Here is a 27,193-nt window from a genome sequence, read left to right as displayed (position 1 = left end):
TCCAACAGAGTCAGTCAGATAGAAAGGTGGGGGCAATAGCCAACAACAAAGAGTACTTAAGAGCAAGAAGAGAAATTTGGAGGTTGAGAAAAGTAAAAAACATCAAGAGCCTCTAGCAAAGAGACAACATGCAACACCGTCAAGGGAGAGCATAATTGAGGCTAGGAGCCAAGAGGTTAATACAAGTGGACAAAGGGTCTCGATAGAGGTGTGCTCTGATTCAGAATCAAGTGGTTATAGTAACAGTTACGAATACTCTCCTCTCTTGGAGAACCAACATGGAGATGGTATGACAGTCACTAGTGAAGAAGAGGATAGGCCAATTGATATTGAGGAAATAGGCTAGGTGCCTAAGGCCGTTGGTGATGCTTTGCTAGTCGAATCGATTCTAGATTTGGGGAGATGCACTGCATCACTATGGTTAAGGAAAATGCTTATGCCAAGAGGTGAGGTGGTGATTGTTCAAACAGTTGAAGATATTCAAGGGTTAGTGGAAAAGCAAGATAGTGAGAAACATAAACAAATTGCAAAAAACGATGGCAAAGGTAATCAGGAGCAATGATGAGGGTTATCGAAAAGTTAAGATTGCTATACCAAAGGTTACCAAGGTAGTGGATGAGATTGTACCCCAGGAGTATGATATAGTAGAGCATAACTTGGGAAGAATCATGGATGACATGGAGTGTGAGGAGATCCAGGAAGGCATGGTTTCAATTAAAAAAAAGGTTAAGGAAGGCAAACGAGAGGATTGTAAAGTTGGAGGCTGAGAACAAGTATTGGAGAGATTACCAGCCTATCCAACAGTTGCATCAGGCAGCCCTTCTGCAAGACAGCGGGAGCAACATAGAAGAGATATCGGTTCAGTTATATGAAATCAAAGATTGGATCTGTGATATAATTCAAGACGGGCAAAATTTCTTGCCTTCCTTTATCTCGACATTCTAGTCATTGGTGGCTATTAGAGACAAATTCAAAACATTTGAAGGGGAGTGGAAGGATTTCCTTCTAGTGAAGGACTTAGCCATTCCCAAGCTATAGGCAGTTATTGGGCTACCGAGAGATATTTGGAGAGAACCAAGTTGGTGGATGGAGGGAGTATGGTGGAGTTTTGGTATGTTGCCTTGACTATCAAATTGAGGATACTTGAAGAGATTCGGAATGAGATTGCACAACACAGCCCAGGCATTGACACTTCCATTTCAATCATGATGAGCGATGTTGGGGTTGCACTTGATTTTGAGGGTATCATAGAGGAGAATGTGAATGAGACAGTTTGGATCGAGATTGGATGAGTTGGGGAAGGTTGCCATCAGGAAGAAGCATTTGGGCACCCTTGCCTCCCTCAATGCCTTTATCGGATATGCAAAAGAATATGAGAAGGATCATGACAAGACACTGCAAGAAGTGAACAACATGATGAATTCAGCTGAGCTCAAAATGAAGCACATGCCTTGCCCTCCCATGAAGGAAGTCAACGACAGGCTAGCCAAATTCATTGCCTTGGCTAAGAAGATGAAACAAAAAGGGTAGAATTATATTAGAGGATCATTTGATGTAAGCCCAAGTGGCAAATTCTCCTTTTTTCTTGGGTAGGAAGGGTGTTTGATTTTGATTGGCTACCATTTTGGTGCCTTCTCATTGGTTGCCACTTTTCTTTTTTTCATTGGTCCATTGATGAGGTGGCATCTTCTCATTGGCTGATGGTGTGGCAACCTTGGTTAGGGTTTCTGGGATTTGATCTTTATCATTGATTTTGCCTCTTAATTTCTACCGTTGGTTGTGTTGATGTCAGTTTTGTACCACTACATAACATATAGCAATTGAATACTTGATATGGAATATCAAACACTCAACCCTCTCTTGAAAAGTAAATACTCATGATGAACATGAGAAAAACCCCAAGGTTCCTTACACCTGTAGATACTAACTCAGTTATATTAATGTGATTTGCTGGTTAATCATGTAGGCAGGCTTATGTTATTTATTCAAGGATGTTGGATTTTGCTGTGATGATGACGAAATCTAGCTTTGCAATGCATACTAGCACCAAATGATGTTGATGGTGAAGATGGAGGGTATGTCCCCCAGTAATGCCCTGATTTTCTAACTTTCTTCTAAGAATGATGATGAAATCTAGCTTTGCAATGCATACTAGCACCAAATGATGTTGATGGTGAAGATGGAGGGTATGTCCCCCAGTAATGCCCTGATTTTCTAACTTTCTTCTAAGAATGAACTCCAACTATTGAACTACTTGCTGCTTTACTTCTACTCCTATGAGTGAAAAGATTAGTAGATGGATGGAGATCAAATTTGATGAAAGCTTACTAGCGGCACTACCTCCATAGATGCAATGATTCAAGGGAAAAAGACTAGATTACGACGCAAGGCTTCCCAACAAGTTGCTAGGATGCTAGTGGCCTAGTTTATGGATCCCTATCAAACATCCACTAATATCACCATACAACTATCCATCTACTCTTACTCTTGCTTAACAACTTTCTTAAAATAAAATCTACTTTAACAACTTCAATGAAATTTAACTCTAACTATTGGAAGTAGAAACCATGCAATAACACCAAGTATTCTTATCACCATGCAAGTCACAACAATGATAAGAGAAGCAATTTTGGTATTATCTAAGCAACAATTTTTTTCAACCCTTGGAAGTAGAAACCATGCAATAACACGAAGTGTTCTTAATCACTAGGCAAGACACAACAATGATAAAGGAGCAATTTTGGTATTGTCTAAGCAACAATTTTCTTCAACCCTTTACAAATGAGAGCAAATGGCCTTATGTAGAGGCCAAAATTACAACCAACCGTATAGATTAAAAGGCAAAATCAATGATCTAGATCAAATCCCAAAAACTCTAATTAGGGTTGCCACCCCATTGACCAATGAGAAGATGCCACTTCATCAATGAACCAATGAAAAAAAAAGAAAAGTGGCAACCAATGAGAAGGCACCAAAATGGTAGCCAATTAGAATCAGACACCTATCTTGCCCAAGAAGAAAAGAGAATGTGCCACTTGGGCTTACATCAAATGATCCTCTAATATAATTCTACCTTTTTCTTTCATCTTTTTAGCCAAGGCAATGAACTTGGCTAGCCTATCGTTGATTTCCTTTATGGGAGGGCAAGGCCTGTGCTTCATCTTGAACTCAGCTAAATTCATCATGTTGCTTGCTGCTTGCAGTGTCTTCTCATGATCCTTCTCATATTCTTTCACATATCCGATAAAGGCATTGAGGGAGGCAGGGGTGCCCAAATGTTTCCTCTTGATGGCAACCTTCCCCAACTCATCCAATCTCGATCCAAACTTTGTCTCATTGACCACCTCCTTTTTTATATCTTCAAAATCAAGTGCAACCGAACATTGCCTAACATGGTTGAAATGAAGTGTCAATGCTTGGGTTATTGTGTGCAATCTCATTCTGTATCTCCTCAAGTATCCTCAATCTGATGGTCAAGGCAACATACCAAGACTCCACCGTACTCATTCCTCCTTCATCAACCAACTTGGTTCTTTCCAAATATCTCTCCGGTAGCCCAATAAATGTCCGTAGTTTGGCAATGGCTAAGTCCTTAACTGGAAGGAAATCCTTCCACTCCCCTTCAAATGTTTTGAATTTGTCTCTAATAGCCACCAATGACCTGAATGTCGAGATAAAGGAAGGCAAGAAATTTCGCCCATCTTGAATTATATCATTGATCCATTCTTTGGTTTCGTGCAATTGAGTTGATATCTGTTCTATGTTGCTCCCCCTGTCTTAAGCAAGGGATGCTTGATGCAATTGTTGGATAGGTTGGCAATCTCTCCAACACTTGTTTTCGGCCTCCAACTTTACAATCCTCTTGTTTGCCTTCCTCAACCCTTCCCTAATTGAAACCATGCCTTCTTGGATCTCCCCACATTCCATGTCATCCGTGATTCTTCCCAAGTTGTGCTCTACTATCTCATACTCGTGGGCTACAATTTCATCCGTTGCCTTGCTAACCTTTGGTATAACAATCTGAACTTTTCGGTGACCATCATCGCTCCAGATTACCTTTGCCACCGTTTTTGCAATTTGTTTCTGTTTCTCACTATCTTCCTTTTCCACTAACCCTTGAATATCTTCAACTGTTTGGATAGTCACCACCTCGCCTCTTGGCATAAGCATTTTCCTTAACCATAGTGGTGTAGTGCATCTCCCCAAATCTGGATTCGGTTCGACTGACAAAGCATCACTAACGGCCTCAGGCGCTTGACTTATTTCCTAAATATCAATTGGCCTATCCTCTTCTTCACTAGTGACTGTCACACCATCTCCATGTTGGTTCTCCGAGAGAGAAGAGTATTCATTACTGTCACTATAACCATTGGATTCCGAATCAGAACTCACCTCTACCAAGACGCCTTGTCCATTTGTATTAACCCCTTGGCTCCTAGCCTCAATTATGCTCCCCCTTGACGGTGCCGCATTCTGTCTCTTTGTTGGAGGCTCTTGATGTTCTTTACTTTTCTCAACCTCCAAATTTCTCTTCTTGCTCTTAACCACTCTTCGTTGCTGGCTACTGCCTCCACCTTTCTGTCCGACTGACTTCGCTGAACCTTCTTCCTTAGGCTTCATTTTCTCATAAGTAAGGCGTACCTTCCGGCTTTGTAATTGCCTTAACTTCTCATTATACCATGAATCAGTGTGTAGATCAACTGACCTTGTAACTGCCTCTAAGGAAGGATCCTGATGATCATCCTAATCCACTGGACCCAATTTTGTTCCATCCACTGTATCATAATCTTCTCTTAGCACATTTTCATCATCTTCTAGTTGATCAGGAATATCAAGGCCTCTCCATCCGATTGCTCTCATCATGCCCACTGACAACCTTGAGAAAGCTACCTTTCTCACATGAAAGTCATCTTGTGAATTGGCCTAAAAATCTTCTATAGTAGGAATATGTTTGAATGTGTTTTTGTGAGATGCCTTGATAAGACCATTAGGATCGAATCACTGTCTTGCTCTGCATCGTCCTTGATGATACCATTCTAACTCTTTTTCCATAACTGCAAAGGCGAGAGGATTGGGGCAAGTATCATTGCCTATTCCAAATCAGAAGGTAATCCCTGTCTCACCTTTAAGTTTCATCATTTTGTCATAATGCTTAAGTTGCCTAGCCAACTCCATCAAAACTATCTTGTCAGGTGGGTACCTTGGAAGTCTCTTGGGACAAATTGTACTTCCTGCCACTCTAATGTATGTAAATTGCGGAAATTGGATGAACCAACTCCAATACTTCTTAACTTTTGCTTTCGCTTATGTTGAGAGCCTCTTAGCAGGTGTCCCTTGTAATATCCTTATCGTCTTCATGGAAAAGGCGTCATAAAACATCTTATAGTCTTTGGTGTTGAGAAAATGAAGCTGTGAATAACACTCATGCACCAAACATTGTCCAGGTCCATTGCCAATCACTCCTAAGGCCTTAAGTTTAGGATTTTCGTATAGTCTCGCAATCAGATAGAAAAGGTAGGATCCCATGTAGAATTGCTTTTGGTTTTGCATTGTCCTAAGTTGCAACTCTAAATTTTCACTTATAATTCTAGCCCAATCAAAATTTTTCTTTCCAATTTTAAATTCATCAATAAAATACTACATCCAGTTCTCGAATTGCATACCTTGAGCCACGCCCATGATTCGGCTGAGAAGCACAATAAGGTCACCATACCTTGATTTGAAATCTAACTTGGTGAGCTTTGACGGCTTGGTAACTCCCTTCTTGTCTTCATGTAACCAATTCTGCTTTAGATGAATGAAGTAGGCCTCCTGATTATCCTGAAATAACTTGGCCGCCTGATCCATCATTACCACTGTCATGCCTTTATGCTGGGGAGTATTAAATACTTCTTTGATCACTTGTCTGCTGATGCTAGCTAACACCCTCTTCCCTTCATTAAAAATGATGGATTTGGTAATAATATCAAATCGGGATGCACACTTCATTACCAATTCCAGACAAGGCAAGGTAGGAGGGAAAGCTATCGTGTGTACAATTCCGCTCTTGCAGATCTTCGCCATGTGGGATTGTCCTTAAATCTATCCTTCAACTGTACCATGTTCACTGTGCTGATATTGGTATCACTTATTCGCCTCACTTTTGAGAAGAAGGTCTTAGATATCATGTCTTGTTTTTTTTGGTATTCGTTCCCTTTGGGTTCTTGCTTGCATCAACATCCACCATCCTAAACACTTATTTCTGCCCCTTTGTTCTAAATGATATGGACTAAACACTTATTTCTGCCCCTTCGTTCTAAATGATACAGACTACACTTATCAATCTTCGATATCAATCTTCGAACTTCTTTCTATCGATGGAATCAAGCTTATTTCTGCCTCTCCAAATCCCATCTGTATGCTTATCAATCTTCAAACTTCAATCCTAGGGGTGAAATTACTTATTTCTGCCTCTTCGTTACCTTAGGGTGGACTACACTTATATCTCTCAACTTCAATCCTATGGTGGTCTGGCTTATTTCTACCTCTCCAAGTGTCCTATCATGAAATCTACACTTATATCTCCCAATTTCAGCCTATCCATGAAAATGATGAAGTGGTGGATGAGTAGTGCATGACAAAGATAAAGGACACAAATCAAGCAAGAACAAGGAATAATATCCACCTTTAAAACCAATCTTCACCTCTAAAAGTCAATGAGAATTTTACCTTAAATATGCCTTTACCAATAATCGAGCCTCTTCAAGTTCAAATCTGATCTCAGAAAATTCAGTCCCTCTGCAAAACATGATGCCCTAGCAAATGAATTGCTTGCAAAATCTGCCCTAAATCAGAATTTCGACTTCCCAACTTGCTTTGCCTCTTCACCAAATAAAAATCGCCATAGCTAAAGAAGAAAATCATAGCCAAGGAGGAAAAATTAGGCTTTAAAATTGCTGCCAATCTCGCAAAACTCAAGCTTTCCCTCATAAATTCGACCTATGGCATAAATCACCGAACTTGCAAAAATCAGATCTGCTCCTTCAAATTCGCCCTAGGGCAGAAATCGCCCATCCAAGAAAGAAGAAATCGCTGCCAAAATGCAAAATCAGATCCCCAAAAAATCACTGCCAAGGAGGAATTCATCCAATTGGAGGAAAAAATCGCACAACCAAGCAAGAGAGGATGAAAAGAACGAGGAAATAAGAGGGGGTAAGCCCCTTTTATATCCTCTAGTTGATCTCCAGAGTATGCCGACCTGCCTGGAGGGAAACAAAAAATTAAATTAAACCTCCAAAGATGGCCCAATTTTAAATGAACCATTAAAATAACTAAGTCCTATAGCGAAATTGACCCATTTAATTGCCAATTTGATCAAGAATTGCAAAATAGAAATAAGGTAAGCCTAGGAGATGTTAAAATTTTCATTTAACAATATTTTTGGTAATTAAAATATCATTGAAATAGAATCTAGCAAGCCAAAATCAATTTTCAATTCCAAATTACCAATTTTCTTTAACATTGCTAAAATCCTCTAGGCAAAATTTCAACCAAATTAATTCAATTTTGCAATTTAATCCAATTTCAATTTTGCGATACAATTTCAAATTTTTAACGAAATAAATCCTTTTCCTAGCACTCGAAATTCAAACTCTAAATCCAATTTCATTATCAAAATTTCTTTTCACTGAAAAATTTCAAGATTTTCCAAAACAACTAAATCTAAAAATTCATTTTGAAAATGCTCAAGCTTACACAATTATATCAAATTTTTTAAAAATATATCTGTCCAAAATTTGCAAATTTGTCTTGCCAGATATTATTTTAACCATCGAAAAAACGTTGTTATTGAAACTTGTTAGGCCTAAGGACAAAATTACATGTTCCAGAAAATCAAGCTTTGTACTGGGTGAAAACAAACCAAATACCCTCCTGGCCCGAAGGCGTCCAAGGTGTAAAAAATCGTTAGTTCAAAAACCTCTGGACAACTCCAAAATTTTGCTAAGGCAAACAAAGACTTACAATACCCACGAAAATTGCCAAGGCTTGCCCGAGAAAAGGGGAGGGCGGTCCCCCAAAGTTTTGGGGCGATGGTGTGAAAACCTCACAATAGGTTGTATTTTTGGCCCCTATATAAGGCCATATGCCCTCATTTATAAAGGGTTGAAGAAAATTGTTGCTTAGATAATACCAAAATTGCTTCTTTATGATTGTTGTGTCTTGCATGGTGATTAAGAACACTTGGTGTTCTTGCATGGTTTCTACTTCCAAGGGTTGAAGAAAATTGTTGCTTAAGATAATACCAAAATTGTTTCTTTTATCATTGTTGTGTCTTGCATGGCGATTAATAACACTTGGTGTTGTTGCATGGTTTCTACTTCCAATAATTAAAAGTTAAAATTCATTGAAGTTGTTAAAGTAAATTTTATTTCAAGAAAGTTGTTAAGCAAGAGTAAGAATAGATGGATAGTTGTATGGTGATATTAGTGGATGTTTGATAGGGATCCATACACTAGGCCACTAGCATCCTAGTGGCTTGTTAGGAAGCCTTGCATGGTAATCTAGTGTTTTTCCCCTTGAATCATTGCATCTATGGAGGTAGCGCCGTTGGTAAGCTTTCATCAGATTTGATCTCTGTCCATTTGCTAATCTTTTCATTCATAGGAGTAAAAGTAAAGCATCCAGTAGTTTAGTAGTTGGAGTTCATTCAAGAAGAGAATTAGAAAATTTGAGCATTGGTGACACGCAAGCCCTCCATCATTGCCATCAACATTATTTGGCACTAATATATGTTGCAAAGCTAGATTTCATTACTATCACAACAAAAGTTCAACATCCTTGAAAGAACAACTTAAGCCCGTCTATGTGATTAACCAACAAATCACATTAATATAACTGAGTTAGTATCCACAGGTGTAAGGAACCTTGGAGTTTTTCTCATGTCCTTCATGAGTATTTACTTTTCAAGAGAGGGTTGAGTGTTTGGTATTCTATATCAAGTATTCAATTGCTATATGTTATGTAGTGGTACAAAATTGACATCAACAAAACTGTCTAACACTAGACAATTTTCTATCTTTAAATGGATAAATGAAATGCTGAATACATGTTGCCATAAATGATAACCATCAAGACATCTATCTAACCATATTGCCAATAGTTCCCACCTGTCTTTTAGGGAGATGGTTAAAAGGTGGTGGAACACCCCCATAATGGGAACTACTATGTTTAGAGTCTCTTCTAAATTGGATTTAATTGGAACTGAAGTCAAAGGCTGGAGCAAGCATATTTTTGGGGACATCTTTGTCACTAAGAAAGATCTTGCTTGCTCGCTTTCCTACCTCCAGGCCCAGCTGGCCAAAGGGAATGCCACGCTGATATTCAACTCAAAGAGGAAAGGTGTAGGGGGATTGGAAGCAACTCTTGGATAGAGAGGAAACTTGTTGGAAACAACGTTTGAGGGTATAATGGTTGAGGGAAGGGGATAGAAATACTTTCTTCTTTAGGTCTCCTACAAATCATAAAAGAAGAAACACTATTGACACTCTTCATGATGAAAGGGGAGAAACCTGTAATGACAAGTTGCTTCTGGGTTGGCTACCAACTCCTTCAAATCCTTCTTTGCCTTTATGAACATTGACATGAGCAAGTTCCATGATCAACTCCTCCAATACATCCCTGAAGTGGTTACCTGCTAAAGACAATCAACATCTCCTGGATAGGGTTTCGGATGATGAAGTCAGAAAAGTAGTGTTCTCCATGAATGCTTTCAAGACTGTAGGCCTTGATGGCTTCCCACTGACCTTCTACCAAGGGTTTTGGGATATTGTGGGGGTGGACGTGTCTAGAGCTACTAGGGACTTCTTCAGGACTGGTAAATTGTTAAGAAAGCACAATAAAACCTATATTATGTTGATCCCTAAGCATAGTACCCCTGTTAACATTAATGATTACAAACCTATAAGCTTTTGCACCACCTTTTACAAAATTCTCTCCAAAATTATGGTGAACAAAATTAAGACTATATTGGATAAAATTATTAGTACCAATCAGAAGGGATATGTCCGGGGAAGGCAAATACTGGATGCTGCCATATCTACTCATGAAATCATACACTCTATCAACAAAAGTAAGTGTGCGGGTATGGCTCTAAAACTTGTAATTTCAAAAGCCTATGATAATGTTAACTGGTCCTCTCTGTGTAAAACTCTTTCTAGCTTTGGTTTCAATAACAAATTTGTCAATTTAATTAAAGAATGTGTGGAAACTGTTAACTATTCTATTATTGTTAATGGCACTCTGGAGGAGTTTTTTGGTCCTAGTAAAGGCCTCAGACAGGGAGACCCTCTCTTTCCTTACTTGTTTATTATGATTGCTGAGGTCTTGGGAAGGAACATGCAAAGACTGGCAGATGACTAGAAAGTTGAAGGCATCAAGCTAGCCTCGACCCTCTCCCCCTTTATTATCCTACAGTTCGTGGATAATACCTTTTGCTTTGGTGAGTCCTTGGTGGTGGAAGCTAGAGAATGGAAATGCCTGCTTGATTAGTATGCGGCTGCTTCTGGTCAAAAAATCAATCTTCAAAAGTGCAAAATCTTCTTCTTTAATACAGACCAAGATATTCAAAACAAGATTATCAGGATCCTGGGACCTGCTAACCTCCTTTCTACCTATCTTGGCCACCCTCTCATGGTCAAGGATGTTAAGTCTGGGTTTTGAGACTCTATCCTGGAAAGAACTCAGAAAAAACTTGCAAGGTGGGAAGGCAAACTCCTTAGTCATGTGGGTAAACTCCAACTCTTGAAATCTACCCTCCAAGGTATCGATCTACTTCCTATGCATCTTCAACATCTCAGGCATGATGGTTCACAAGCTGGCAAGGATAAAACGCAACTTCCTATGGTCTGCAATTGTGGAGAAAAAGAGACTCTCTCTGGTTGGTTGGGATATGGTCTGTACTCCTAAAAATTTGGAGGCTTGGGGTTAAGTTAGAAACATCAATAGAGCCCTCAATTGCAAAATGGCTTAGAAATTAATTTAAGAGGAAGAGGATTGGTGCAACATTATGAGAGCAAAGTATTTGCAGGGAGGAAGTTTTAAGGATAAGTTTAAAGATGGTAATCTCCCCTAGGGATCCAAAATTTGGAACAACATTACCAAATGTAAAGCTCTCCTCTAGAAAAGGTCTAATGTGGCAACTTGGAAATGGTCAGAAAATTAATTTTTGGAAGGATAGTTGGAATAATTCTACTCAATTGAATACTGCTAAGAATCATAGTTTGAGTATCATGCTGACACATAGACTAGGGGATAAAGTGGAGGGGTACATTAGTAACAGAAGGTGGATAAACTTGAGCCAATTTTTGATTAACAATCAGGGGCTGCAAGTCTTTGCTTAGGATCTGACTGACAATCTGAAGCACAGTAGGATCCCTCAGACTGACATGGTTGACAGAATTCTATGGGCCTCTATGCCTTCTGGATGTTTTTCCACCAATTCGGCCTATGATCTCACCCTAGCCTCTCCTAGTGCTAGTCTTGAATGAAGCAAAATTTGGGATAAGTACCTCATCCCAAGAATATATTTCTTTTGGTGGACTCTTCTACATGGGAAGGCTCTCACCCAGGATAACCTTATTAAGAGGGGGTTTAGTTTGTCCAATAGATGTGCCATGTGAAAAAAAGAACAAGAGACCATTAACCACCGCTTTATTCACTGTGAGGTTGCTACTTTTATTTGGCAACAGATTCTAAACAAGCCGAGGCTCAACTGGACTATGGATGTGGATCTCAAACAATTTGTTAACTGGACCAATCTCTCTAATCACCCCCTTATTAATATGCTTTGGAAACTTATACCCCCGCACATCTACTGGTGTATTTGGAAGGAAAGAAATAACAGGATCTTTCGGGAGGAGGAAAACACCTCTTAGGTTACAAAATGTTAATGCTAGTTATTGGAAAAGCCCGGATTCATCCCCCTCCCTTGCCGATATTGAAATTGCAAGAGAATGGAACCTCCTTCAAGGACTTTAATTGATATTCCTAAAAAATTGGCCAGAGCCAATACCAAATGGGCTCCACCTTTGGCTGGATGGTGTAAACTAAACTTTGATGGGGTTGTTAGAGGAGACAAATAGGCGGGTGGGGTCATATTAAGGGATTATAAAGGTAAATGTATGGCTGCCTATGTGGGACCTCTCAGAGTGTACACAGTTAACCAGGCTGAGGGTATGGCGCTCCTTTGGGGCATTAATTTTGCTCTAGCTATAGGGATAGCTAATAAGGAAGTCGAGGGTGATTCTAAAGTTATTATACAAACCATCCACAAGAAGACCAGTGCGGGGTGGAGGGTCAGTACCATTCTTGATGATGCAGCTGCCCAAATGCCAAGATTTCAAAACCACAAATGCGGGCACATTTATAGAGAGGGAAATGGGGTTGTAGACTCAATGGCTGCCACTGGGCTGCAAATGGAAGGATTAAGGTGCTGGAGGGAGGTAAATCTGCTTCCGCAAGATACAAGGAACCTCATTAAAAGGAAGGAATACATAGGAATACACAACCATGCATAACACCACTCCTTGGGACACATGGTGAAGCCTTAAGGGTAATACGGGCTACCCTTTCCTTAGCTCCAATTATTTACTTTTCTGAAAAGACACTTGGCACATTTTAATTATGAGCTGGAAAGGTAATTTTGGGCTCGTTTCCAAGGATTATAGGCACAAACTTTTAGTGATCTCATATCATTCTTAAAAGATTTTGGTGATTTTGCGTATTCTTTTTTACAACATTGCCTTAAATTACATAGGCAACTTGTATACTAAGCGCTTATGCGATTGCAAAGTTTCATGAGTATGGCCAATTGGATCGCTTATTCATTCGGTACTCCTGTCACTATCATCATGAGAATAAAAAAAAGGTTATGACCATATTAAAAAGGGCCTTTTGAATTTTATTTGCTCTGTTCTGCAAAAAAACCATTTTCTGCATTTCTCCAAGTATTTCAAGCCGGAGACCATGGGTGGCAACAAGCTCCGCATTGAGCCTAATAGGATTGACAGTGTTTTCAAGAACAATGTGAAGCCTATTTTTGTGTGTGAGGAAGGAGGTTTGTTACAGTTCATGGAATGTATGTCTAGTGGGCACGAGGAAAGTATTTCAGAACAATTTGTGTCGTCCTGGAATGACAGGAAGGTTACGGTGAGAGGCCTAACCTTTGAGGTGAATGAAGAGGTGATTTCGAAGGCCATGGAGGGAGAAAATGGAAAAAGATGAGTAAGACATCCGACCGTGATGCCCTAAAGCAATTCTTCAATCCCCTGGAGGAACCAATCAAGAAACAAGGTGGGTTCAACAGAGAAGATTTGCTGGGCGTATGGAAAGATATTTGCTGCATTATAATTAAGTACTTCACCCTTGAAGGTAAGTTTACTGTTTACTACATTTACCATCTGCCTTTTTTGAACCATTTGCACCATAAAGCCTTAATCTCCATTCCGTTTTACTTGCTTCATTCTATTGAAAGCAATTTAGAGGCTAATTAGAAAGGCAAGGAAAATGTCATTTGCATCAAGGGTTACTGTTTAGGTTGTATAACTTTCACTGTGCGCTCTACTCGTCGGTCATTGAACCCATAGTTCAAAATCTCGTTCTTGGCCACTTCTCGGTGAGGCCAATTTTTTTTCTTGGCAAATATCGGAGAGAAATCGGCAACTTCTCGAATTTGACTCAAAAAATCACTACTCATGAAACATGGGTCAATGAGTTTGACTCAAAAAATCACATAGTTAAATCCTGATAACAATATTACAATTTGACTTGCTGTGGAAATTATCTCCTACTTATCAACTTCTTGAATTTTTAAAATGACTTTAATTAAAAATGTATTTTTTTCACAAAATTCAATAAGTAGATGCATGTATTGAGTTAGTAAATGAGTAAACAAACCAAACAAGCTGATCTAGATATATATAAATGTAATAAGTAACAAAATCACATCTTCATGTGGAATGTCGATGTAGTCACAGACTTTGAACTTTGAAGCAAGCTACAAATACCGAATTTTCTTTTTCAAAATAGAAGCAAATACAAATGTCAAGTTCAATATGACACTAGTCTACATCTTCCTCTTCCCTTCCCAGTAGTTCTAGTAAAAATTATGGGAGAGGGAGGGGGTCTAGCAGCTCTAGCCGTAGCAGTCGTCTGTGGTGGTGCTGGTGTTGGCCCTGGCAATGAACCCTCATTCTCCTCATCTTCACTATCATTGTGTTCATTGTCACTGTCCTCACTCTTACTGCCCTCCTCTTGAATGTCATCTAATCCCACTGCAAAACCACCCTCCTCCATAGCCTCCATCTCCAACTCATATATTTCATCCTCAGTGAACAATGAAGGCTGCTCCTGTGCTGCCCAATCGCCAAAAGGATCTATGTTATCTAGATCAAGTGGCTTAGTTGCTATTGACATTACCTTTCTTATGCACAACTTGAGGTTATAATGCACAAAAACAAGGTTGTTTAGGCATTTTTGTGCCAACTTGTTCCTCTTCTTTGTGTGAATAGATTTGAACAAGCTCCAATTACGCTCACAACTGGATGAGCTACAAGGCTGACACAAGATGCGAAGAGAAAAATTTTGCAAATTTGGGACATTGCCACCCCAATTTCGCCACCAAGCATCTGCAAGATAAATATTAAAGAGTTAGAAAACAAGATGAGGACAAGTATTTGTAGCTTAGTATTTATCTACTTATCATGCATGTGAGACTCCAAATTCCAAATATTGTACCTGGGGTTTGAGTGTGTTTGCCTCTCTTTGTCAAGGCTGAGGAGAATAGTTTGCCTGTTGCATTTTGATACACTCCCATCTCGGCCACAATGAGGTCTCTAACCACAACGAGGTCTCTCACCACAACGTCAGGTACCATCCTCTGCATGCATTCACTAAAGCTCTCCATGACCTCTCCATTGGGATTCACATATGATGGAGAGAAGAGGTAACAAGGGTTGAGGAGATACCCCGCTACATGAATAGGTTGCTAGAGCTGATTGCTCCATCTCCTATCAACAATATCCCATAGGGGCTGACATTTTAGGCTCTCTCCCCTATACTTATTTCTTACAGCCTCTTTCACCCTATCCATGGCCTCATAGAGGGACCCCATTGGGGTTTGTTCCCTATCTACTAAGCGGAGAACTCTAACCAAGGGCTTCACCACCTATAATTGAAAAGTAGAAAACAATTATTAATCGGAGAGTAGGGTTATAAATTAATAATGAAAGACTTGATTAATAAGTACAAAAAAAATTCAAATTTTGAAGTTTCCAAGTTACCTCCACAATTTCTGTAGCTCGATCTGTCCATTGACCTTCTTTGAATAACTTGACTGTAGCTATTTTGGACACACAAACACTGCCTCAAAGGATTCATATGATGAACACTTTGCAGTGTTAAAAAAATCGTTGCAAATCTTGTGACCACGGGTCTAACCAACTCCTTGTCTCCCGTGTAGACTCTCATCAAGCGAAGGACCCAAGGGTGATTATAGATATATTTTGTTATCTTCCTTGCTTCCTCTACAATCGGTTTCACCCAATCAAATTTCTTTATATCCTCCAAAAGAAGGTCAATAACATGCGTTACACAAGGAGACCAAAAGAGTGTGTTATGCTTTTGTAAGATCCTACTTGTTGCCACATATGCTGTTGCATTGTCGGTTATGATTTGCACCACATTTTCAGCCCCAACCTCCATCACAACATTCTTTAGCATTAGAGCCAAAGTCTCAGCCGTCTTTATCTTGTTCGAGGCATCCAAGGATTTAAGAAAGACTACTTGATCCTTGCAAGAAACTAAAAAGTTGATGATGGCATGGTTTCTTCCATTCGTCATCCATTTGAAATTATGGTGTAGCCATATTGTTTCCATTGTAACTTTAGCTCTTCAACCACATCTTTACCCCTAGAAACAACATCTTTCAACAATCTGCAAGCACAAAATAAAAAATGAGATTAACTTTAAGTACACAACTTTGATTAAGAAAAAATACTTTCAACAAAAATTAGTAACTTGTAAAACTGTAAAAGTATTAAAGTTTGAAACAAGTGAACTAACTCCCGCTCAAGGCTGCAGGAGTAGGTGACTTGTAGCCCTTTCGCACTACTGTACAACCAGTCACAAAATTAATAAAATATGGACTTGCTACAAAATTGAAGGAGAGCTTGTTAAAAAATAAAAAATCAGCACTTTGAATGTCAAATTGCTCATGCACATCATGGTTCCATCTAGTACCCTCCAATGATGGTTGTGCTCCAGGTGTGTTTCTATGCACAAAATAATCATCAATAGAAGAGTTTTGTGGTCTACTAGAACCAACGGATGTGGAAGTTGAGCCCGAGGACCTGCCACGGGTAGGTGTGTTCTGTGCGCAGATCTGTGGGCCACGAAAAGAGCCCACTATCCCCTCAAGTGCTTCTTCTTCATCAAGGGTGATTGGGATACCTAGTCACAACCCACATCATTTCATTATGAATCATGATAATTGTTTTAGTAGAATCACTAGTTGTGATTAGAAAATAATAAAAGATTCTTAAAAGGAAACATACCTTGTGATTCGTAAATGGATGCTCTCATGGCCAATTTTGCCCTTTCCCTTTTCAACTACTTCTCTTCTTGGGCACTAAGCAAAGCAATCATCTTCCTTTTTATTTCTTCCATAGGTGCATCACAAACCCTTGTGTCACGCTTTTCTATATCAGCAAGGTGGTACTTCAAACGAGATATGCCTCGGATTTGTTTTCCACATTTCATGCATATGACACTATTATACTCTATTCCTTCAAAGGCATATTTCCATGCAAAGTCTCTAGCTCCTTTAGGGCATGTGCATATGAATTCAGATGGACATGCTATGGGACCATTGGGAGATGTTGCAGTTGACCCAAACGTAGAGGAAGCCATATTTGTTAGAAAATTAGAGCATAAAACAAAAAATGTATTAACCTTTAGGTTTTGAAATTATTGAGAAAAACTTGATTGTTTTTGGAAAAAATGCAAAAAGATGGTGTTAGATCTTTGTCATTACACTCTAAAATGTATTAGAGAACATTACAAATGGTATTCCTAGAGTCTTAATTAAGTTAGATGCAAGATTTGCAAGTATGGGAAGACAAAAAGAACTTTAACTCAAAAGAACAAAAATTTGAGAAACTTACTTGTAAATTCGGATTTGCTTGAAAAGCGCTTCGAGTCTGCTCCTAATCCACTAGAAATCGCTACAAATCAATGCCAAACACTCAGGTGCTGCTCCAAAAACTTGTCTCCTCCACCCAAGAAGCTGAACGCAACAAACAAAATTATAAAATGATATTTCTGTGCGCAGGTATTTACTGGCACGTCGCTCGCGAGAAGTAAGTTATCGAGAGAAATGATGATATATCGCCAAGTTATCGCCAACTTCTTGCCGTGGAGTTCAAAATCTCGTCCACCAAAAAAGGCAATCAAATCTCAACTTTTCTCGCCGACTAGAACTTCTCGCGAGAAAACGATTTATTACCGATATATTGGCAAGAATTTGAACTATGTTTGAACCCATTGTTACTCATGCTGCCACTCCCCTGGGTCCCTTGAGGCTGGCCCTTCCCAACTTGGCATGAAAAGGCCCAAAAGGGAATCATCCCCACCTGATCCTAGTGAAAAATCTAGTGAGCTTACCAGATCCCCAAATAAAGGCAAGAGAGAGGTTTATACTGTCGAGTCCGATGACTTTATTGAAACCCTTGTGGTCCATAGGTCTAACCAACTTGCCAAGGAAAAATGTAAACAAGCCTTGAAAAAAGTTGAAGGGTCAAATTTTTGTAATTCGATGGCTAACTCTGCTGAGGAAATTTTTGGCCATTCCAAGTATGTCCTTGGACTCCCCCCCTCCCTTTGATGTCAAGAAGACCCCATTTCCCTCCCCCTTTGATGCCAAGAAGACCCCCTTTCCTTCCCCCTCGGAGACCCAGACTAAAAACCCTACCGCAAACCCCAATCCCTACCCGTTGTGCAGGTTTCTATTATGGAGGCAGCTAAGGAGACTAGGGACTTGACTCCTGGTGGGTTGCTAGGAAAGATGAAGGACAAGATTGAGAAGCAGGAAACAACACTTCAGGAGTTGAGAAGAGAGGTTGAGGGCTTCAACAGGAGAATTGAAGAATCAAATAAGTTTTCTATCAAAGTTATGCATGCCTGTTCGGTGACCCTTTGTGTTTTGCATGAAAAGATGTCCGGAACTAAGCCGAAGTGAGATGAAGACTACAAAGACGTCTTCCAATTCCTTAAGGAAAAGTGGACATCCACGTTGTTGTTGAAGCGATTCAATAGAATTTAGTTCCTTGATTTATGGTTTTTTATAGTTTTTTTGATCATCTTGGTTGGCTTGAGAACCATTACCCGCCATGCGTGGTGTAGACACTTTGTTATTATTATTACTTTGTTACATGACTTTATTGGTACCGTTGATACCCTGAACTTTATGTTTTTTGTTTTTGAAAGAGGCTTGTGTGTTGCCATCTATGTGCTAAAAGTTGCTAGTGCTATTAATGTGCTATTAATATGGTAGCTTTGTTACATGGGCCGACACCCTCTTGCTGCTTTTAATGATAAAAAATAAATAAATATCTAACGATATATAATTTTCTAAGTGAATTAATATGATTGAATGGTTGGAAGACCCACGGGTCACAACCTTTATACAGGTTGACCGATAATATATAAAGCTACATTTTATCATTGAATCGGGCACTGCGGGAGATATAGGGCAGAATAAATAGAAAACAAGCACGAAAAGACCACCAAAGGGAATGCAGGAAAAAGAAGAATTTAAAAACAAGTTTAAAACCATTTTTCCTAACCTCGCTAAACGGGCAAAATAACAAATTAGTATATGAGGTAGAAAGTAGGACAGCAAATATATTACGTCTAAACCACATACAATTTGAAATATTAGAAGTTGAGCAAATTCAAGAATAAGATCAAGGGCATTACATGTGGATAGAGGTAAGGAAAATATAATAAGGTAAAAATCCCTCACATGTGGGAAGTTAAATAAACAAGTTTGAAATATTAGAAAGGATTTAAAATAGAAGTCAAAGCATATATTCTTGGAATAAGACCATACAAGGCAAGAAAGGAATTGGGTGAATATTCGCATGACTAATTACCCTTTTAGTATTAGTAGTGTCTATAATATTAAAAAAATTAATATTTAAGTAAATAATATTATAAAGTAAGTTTCATATGTTAACTGCTATATGAAGGGTTTTAATATATGAACTATGATATGGATTTTGAAATTTATTTATTTAAACTTGACTAAGTCTAAGCTAGCTATATATATATATATATATATATATATATATATATATATATATAAGTGATTAAATCCTATATATGTATAGGATTCAAAATTATAAAGAAATTAAAATTATATTATTTAAATATGGAAAATTCCGTCACTTACTTTGGATTGGGGTATGTTTTAGATAGGGAATTTGTGGAAGGTAAAGACAGTAATTTCAGCACATGGCAGATTTTTCCAATACTAGGGTTATGCTTGAGGGACGATGAATGTAATTTGTTTCATGCGACCTTTGCACAATAAATCTAGCATCTAAGAATGACCTTTAGTATTAGAAAAAGTAATGGAATTTTCACATAAGAAATTTAAATTAAATTCAATTGATTATAATTCAAATTTGATAATATGTTTAATGATTCCCATGAAACAAACAACCCCAATTTGGCAATTATTATGACCTATAAAAAAGGATCATTACACAATAGTCTGAATGAAAATTGGGTCTCAACAACCTAAATAAGTTTGTAACAATATGCCAATAAATGTTAATAATTTTTTTATACAATTTGATAATTGAACATGACATAAAATTTATTTAAATTAAATAAATAAATTAAATATAGTAATTACCTTCAACAATTCCAATTTTGAGAAATTTTTGAATATTGATTGTGACATTGTTGGTTCATCACAAACGTTTGGATTTACTTCAGCTTTTTGAATATTTGTTTTATCATAATATCATAATGTTTCTTTAATGGTCATCTTAGTCTTTAGTTTATTAGGTAGTGTCTACTATTGTCTTTAGTTCATGATTGTGTCTTTAGAAACATTGTATTTGTAAATCTATACAAGGAGCTTTTGTCTCCTCTTTTAAATAACAATATCGATTTACCATAACATGGTATCAAAGCTGGTCAATGGAATTTCATAAAATTTGGCGAATTTTTAAGATAAATTCAAGCTTCTACTCTTGGTTTAGGCAAAAGTTTTTGAATTTCAAAGGTTGTATGTATTTGTATGTGAGTTGCATGTTCTTGCACGCGTTGTTTTATCATGGAAATTCTTGTGTTTTGCTGCATGAAGGTTTCTCTGATGGGTTTTAATAATATTTTTTCTAAAAAATTACTTGTCGGATTTATAATTTTTTCTCAAAAATTATGTGGCCGGTTTATAAGCTTTTCCTCAAAAATTATCTGGTGGGTTTATAATCTTTTCCTCAAAAATTATCTATTGGGTTTATAATTTTTTCCTCAAAATTTATTTATTGGATTTTACTGTTTTTTCCTCAAAAGTGAAGCTTTGTGTTTTCTGATTTGTGTCTTGGATTGTGATGTCTGGTTTTGATCAAATTTTCACCTCAAAAATTGTGTCTAATTTTTCCAATTTTTCTCCTAATAAAATTGTGGCTTTTTGTAGTCTGTTTTGGAGCATCATGTTCATTTGCAAAGTTTGGAGGGTTTGTTGATTTCCTCAAAATCATGCTAGCTGTTCTTAGTGTTTGTCTCTGTCTCCAAGGAAGAGAAGCTGCATTATTCAACATTAGGTTTGATGTGTTATGATGATTTTTGGTCAGGTGTTTTGCTGATTTTGGGAGGGTTAGTGGCAGACTCATCCCAATGGAAAAGTTAGTGGTAGGCTCTTGTCTCTTGTTGCAAAGCATATGGAAGAAGGGGGGTACCCTTCTTTGTTTCATTTTTATGGATGGTTTATTGGTCATTACCATTTTGTAGATTTACGGAGTCTCAATAGCAGCTTAATGTTTTGAAGAATTTGTGACCAAAAGATGCTAGTTAGACAATGGTCATTAAGGGAGGGTATTAGAATATTTTAATATTCTTTAATGACCATCTTAGTTAGTTTTTTGTTTATTAGATAGTTTCTATTATCATCTTTAATTCACAATACATCGTCTTTATAAATCTATACAAGGAGCTTTTGTCTCCATTCTTTAGTAAAAACAATATCGATTTACCATGTCATATTTCACCTACTCTAATTGATTGCTAATTTGTTGCACCACCAAGTTGAGGGAGTGTATAGTGCACGATGTCCAAAAAATGTGCTCATATCGACCCTCAACCAAAGCTCTTGCACCCCTACATTTTTTTGCATTGTCTGTGATTATCAAGACCCCATTCTTATTACCCGTAATCTCTATGGACTTAGAGAATTATGGAAATGAACTGTGCATATTTTACTTACCCTTCATAATCAACTACCTTTTAAAAACATCACCCCTTTGAGGGACATCAATAACATTAATCAATGGATGATTTTTGGTATCTTTCCATCCATTGAAAACAATAGAAACACCCAATTCAATCCACGAATCTCTAGTGATACATATGCTTATTTCAAGCTCTGAATATATTGCTGAAAAAGAAATCCAGTAAATATCTGGTTTGGGATATTTCAGTGGTATCAAAGTTGGGTTTTCCTGCCGGATGGGTTATGCATTGTTTGAAGGAAGGTCTCTACATTATTCCTCTCTTTGCAACAAGGTGGTACACACCTTTTCATACCTAGAAATCAACCAGTTCACTATTGATTGTTATCACCATTTCCTCTTAATGTGGTGATTTCACCAAGTTCAAAGGAAGACCATTGGGAAAAGGTGCAACTTCCATTTTTTTTCTCCAACAAGTTTGTTGCGTCCATTTTAAATGCCTTATCCAGTGGACCGCTTTTGCGGGTTTTACTTTGTACTTCATCTTCCACTTTTGGTATAGGCAAGAATGGATGTTAGGAGGTTGCAACTGATTCAGTGGATAAATGCATTTTTTCTTTCCGGATGGATTGACATAAGAAGTTTGTTTTAATCTTTGAATCAATCTATCAACCTTCTCTTTTTCTTCTGCAAATCCTGCAATTTGTGTAGGAGACAACCCCTTCTTATCTTTTCCCTTGCACATTCCCATCCATGTACCAATAGGGCCCATAATGACACTTTCCAGATATATGCCTCACCTCCTGCATCCTGTGAAATTCTTCTGGTATGTCTTAAAGGAGATGATGCTAGCCTGCTCTACCTCAACAACACCCCCACCTTTGATCCTGTGAAAAACATCTCAAGCCATTAGAATTTCATCAGTAGGTTAGTCCATAAACTGATAATTGAATTTAAATGCATCAATTTCCACTGCAATTTAATCATCATTTCATCATTTTCATTTAACATATTCAAAGTAAATCATCATCATCATATAGCATCATACCATAAATATTAGCTCATCATAATAGGTTCGAAATTAAGTCGAAGTCAATCAATCATAAATATTAGTATGTTGAAACATCTAACATAATGTCTCGAGTCAGAAATTACTCAACCAAAAGCAGGAGTCTGATAGATTGGGTTGTGACAACTATAAAACTGTGCTTAAAGCTCATTTTGCTTTTGCAGGGAGACTTTGCTAAAGGCATTAATTCCCCGACATGCCAGAAATACCGGTTACTATTGTGTACTGGTTACTATGAGAAATTATTATGCTCCATAACATTTCATGTGCCCTCCCTGAATCAGTGATCGTAGCTGCTGTTTGACCTTGGAGATGAGAATTGAATTTTTAAACCCTTCTCTAATTTCTGAACCTTTTTGTAATCTTCAATTTCTTTTGCCTTCCCTGTATCAGTGATTATAGCTGGTGTTTGTCCTTGGAGACTAGTATTGAATTTTTAAACCTTTCTTTCGAATTTTTGAACCTCTCTGTAATTTTCAATTCTGCAGACTAAGCCATTTTAACATTCATTTGTATGACCATGATCCGTACTTAGCCATTCTTAAGCCTCCTCTTCTTTTGATTAACAATTAACGAATTTGATTGTTCAATACCTTTTTTAACTTGGGCTCATTTGGGCCTTTACATGAGATTTTGGAAATTTTGAGCAACTATGTGGATAGTCATCATGTTTTCAAAGGATTCTCAACTCGACAATTTGCTTCAAAACTGAAATTTTAAAAGGCAGGGAACTAGTCCTCACAGACTTGGTCAAAATTGTGACTTCTCAATTGGGCAATGACAAACTTAACGAGACTGGACCAAAGCTTCTGAGAAAACAAAACCCAAAAAGCCAAGCAAACCGAAAAGAAGGGGCTCGCATTTGCAATGGGGCAATGTTGTGGAAAGGTCAGAACAGTCTCCACACTGATAATACAAGTTTCAGACCTGTTGTTGCACCATATTCAACCAATTTTTCCAGAGGTTCTTTGCTGGCTGGAAGTGCATGTTTGTTGGGATTCTGGGAGTCTTTGGAGGCGTTTTTCTGAGTATGCCATGAAGCTAAATACAATTTCCTATGGTTGTAGCAGCCTGTAGTAGGTTATCTTTCATGTCTGCCCATTGCTGTTGTTGATTTAGAATTTCAGACCTATGGTTGTTTTATTCCAGCAACCACATTGAGGTATCTGTATTGTTCATTAAACTTATGCATGTTATGTGTTGAATCTCTCTTTTTGTTAAAAGAAATACACCAGACATGAAATTCTGCAGCAATTTTTTTTTGAACCATGAATTAGCAAGAAACTTTATGACAGCAGAATAATCTCACATGCATGTTCTTGTTTCTGATAAAAAATGCAGAACAAAATTCAAAATAAAAAAGCCAGGGTGGTTAGTACAGCAAACTGTAGTAGAATGCCAATACAAAATAGTTAATGAAGTGCACCACATAGACATGAAACCTAATCATTTCATTAGATTTTATGATGAAAAAAGTGGTGAAATTGCAGAGCCTTTTGCAGTTTTCAATCCTATTGAAAATCAAAATACGGATGATTTATGGACAAATACAAGCAATTCTTTTTTTAAAAGAACTTTGTTTTGTTTCTTTTTCCTGACCAGAAGCATCCCTAGCTTTGGGGGGAGGACATCTCCCTTGACCATCTCAAGGATGGCTGGGTGTTGCCAAATGGCTAGGGGATGTTTCAGCCATTTCCGGTTGATTCTTAAGCGGCACTAATGACAAGGGGCAGTCCCCTTGACATTTTGCCATCCCTGAAACATCTAGGGAACAGCGATGGGTCTCTTTGTATCATTGGAAATAATTAGTGTTACAGTTTGAATCGTTACATATATTATCAAATGTAGTTTGGGTTTTATAATTGACTTCCTCAAATTGGACAGTTTTGCAGGATATTGCTTGTTCCATTATTATTTCTCTTTTGTTAGTTTGTGTATATAATGAGATTTCAAAGAATTTCCTCAAAAGAATTTAACCAAAATTATAAAAATCAATGAGATGTTGATCACATTTAGGCTCACTTTCTTCACATCCCAGACTTAGACAACCGAGTCTATAGTGTATTATCTAGTTTATTAAGGCTATGTTAATGAATGCAGATAAGAGATATCCTTGGAGATTATGATGCCATGCATGTACGGAGAGGTGATAAGATCAAAAATAGGAAAGACAGGCTTGGTGTTTATAGGACACTTCATCCTCATCTTGACAGGGATACTCATCCAGAAGCAATCCTTCGGCGAATTGGAAAATGGATTCCTGAAGGGCGTACTATTTTTATTGCATCAAATGAAAGAACCCCTGGGTTTTTCTCACCTCTTTCTGTGAAGTACGTTAACGAAAGCCGACATGCAATAAATGCTTGATCTGTTGGCTACTTTACTAGTTTTGATGAATTCTATTCTTCAGCTAGGCATATAAAGAGCATTAAACTAAAGGTCTCTTAATTTTTTTCTTGTTTCAGGTACAGGCTTGCATATTCTTCAAATTTTACTAATATTTTGGAGCCTGTTGTGCAAAATAACTATCACCTTTTCATGCTGGAGCGTTTAGTTTTGGCTGGTGCCAGGACATTAATTAAGACATTTAAAGAACAGCCCACAGATCTAAGTCTCACGGATGATCCAAAAAAGAATATGAAGGAGTGGCAAATTCCTGTTTACAATTTTGGTGATGCCTCTCCATTTTAAATAATATCTTGAAGCCATTGTACTTACCAGATAAAAATAATCCTAACTTTGCTGGATGAAATTTATCTGTACTCTCTGCTCATAGCCTTCAAAAATTCCTGACAGTGTTTTCTTCAAACTGGGCTGTTAGAATCAGACACCAAGGCATCTTTCAATCAAGATCAAGCTGTTACAATTTCCTTTTTCAGAAAACAAATTAAAAATTTCTACAGTTTTCTTTTCCCATCATTTTCCTTAAGACTTTTGAGACCTCAAATAGCATAATATTAGTACTTTATCTCATTATCATGATTTACCACTGAACTTGTGTTGTAACATTGCAGTACAGCTTCAAGCAATGCATATGTAGTGAGGAGTTCAGGTTTTCTTTTAGTTTTCGACTATTGGACGGAAATACTTCGTCCCTTATGTGATATACAGAAATGTCATATTACTAGCTTTGCAAAGCCCCAAGGACATATATGATCATATGTACACCCTTGTGACTTGAAGGTTTAACATATTGTCATTTTGAGCTGTCAGGTCTGTATAAATGGCCCAAACAGAGTCCGGTGAATCATGTCTGCAGGTTCCCATTGACCATATTGCAAAACATATCTGCAGGAGCCAAAGACTAATTGCAGTGGTCAGAAAGTCACGGCAGTTGAAAGGAAGGATGGACCCTTAGTTACTTGTGTATGGTATTGATATCTTCATGTAAAGGAAGAGTGCTCCAGGATCACATTCCTGGTACCACACAAGCACAAGGCATTAAGTGGTGACGTTTTCAGATTTTTTTGATGAGCAGGACTAGACAGCTGATTAAAAGTAATGTCAGTAGAGCCTAAGCTTCAGAAGCTTGCTAGTGCGGACTACTTTCCTTCAACTCAAATGGGCCAGAGTTTGCAAACAATGTGAATTAGTTTCAGTAATTAGTGTTGTAATTACTAATCTGTATAATTGTTTCGGTCCATTCATCCAATTGTGATTATCAAATCAAGATGTTGAACTAGACCCTTTCTCAAGAGATATGCCTGAAAGAACGGGCGATTTTTAAAAATAAACCATTCCTGTATCTCTTATTTTTTTTCTTTTATTAGTCTTCACCTTTTCTAAGCTCTTTTGATATCCGTTATTCTTGAAACAGGAGGAACTTAATCTGTCATTACTTTGACCAGGGAAAATTTGTGGTCAACAATGAACGATTTAAATCCTACTGTTACATTAACATTTGTACGGCATACAAAAAAGAACTTAGAAAAACCAATTCTCACATATTTCTAGAAATTAAATATCTTTACAAGAATTTATGTTAATGAAATAAATTTCACAATATTTTTTTTAAGTCTTTGCAAGAATTTATGTTAATGAAATAAATTTCACAATATTTTTTTTAGTCTTTGCATGCTTGGAGTTAAGATATATGAAAAGTAAAATAACAGTTGTATATTTGCCCTAAAAGAACAATACAGCTTCACCTAATAATAGCATTAGTTCAAAATCAGTGCAAACTAGATAAAGTTATGGTAAATTCTGTAACACATTTTTGAATGACAAGTATGTTGGTAAATAGATTTTTTTTTTTTGATTCCTATTCTTAAATGTCCAAATTATGAACAATATCTGATTACAAACAGTTGAAAAGCCACTTTGAAAAGACTAACTTATTCTCTGAATTAATAGGTGCAGCTCCCTATCGTAAATTTGCAATGAATTATGTTTTATTTCTAAAACTTATATGGGGGTGTGTTCTTGACTCGAGAATAGGAGAGGTAAAATTGAGTTAGGCCAAAATAGGATCTAACTCGGGCAGAAAGTGATTTCTGAAAAATTGATTAAGTTCATGAACCCACACATCTTATGAACTCACAAAGTTTAACGACTTGAAATAACATAACAAATAATACTAAATTGACTCAGCTAGAATCTAAGCTACAAAGAAGGAAATGTTAACTAAAGG

General features: G+C 37.6%; 1 protein-coding gene across 1 annotated transcript in view; it reads left to right on the top strand.

The window, feature by feature from the left end:
- The window catches only part of LOC149534663 (uncharacterized), a 45,669-nt gene extending 19,372 nt beyond the window's left edge, over positions 1–26,297 (top strand). The window contains exons 5-6 of the mRNA XM_089803993.1: positions 24,664–24,893; positions 25,029–26,297. Coding sequence (XP_089660119.1) covers positions 24,664–24,893; positions 25,029–25,254 — 456 coding nt within the window. The 3' untranslated portion in view covers positions 25,255–26,297. The remainder of the gene's footprint in view (positions 1–24,663; positions 24,894–25,028) is intronic.
- Positions 26,298–27,193: the final 896 nt, after the last annotated feature.

Source organism: Cupressus sempervirens, chromosome 10 (assembly GCF_028749045.1).
Source record: "Cupressus sempervirens isolate cs-2001-9-10 chromosome 10, ASM2874904v1, whole genome shotgun sequence".
Lineage (NCBI taxonomy): Eukaryota > Viridiplantae > Streptophyta > Pinopsida > Cupressales > Cupressaceae > Cupressus > Cupressus sempervirens.
Note: the sequence above shows the minus strand (reverse complement) of the source record. Positions and strands in the feature narration are given on the sequence as shown.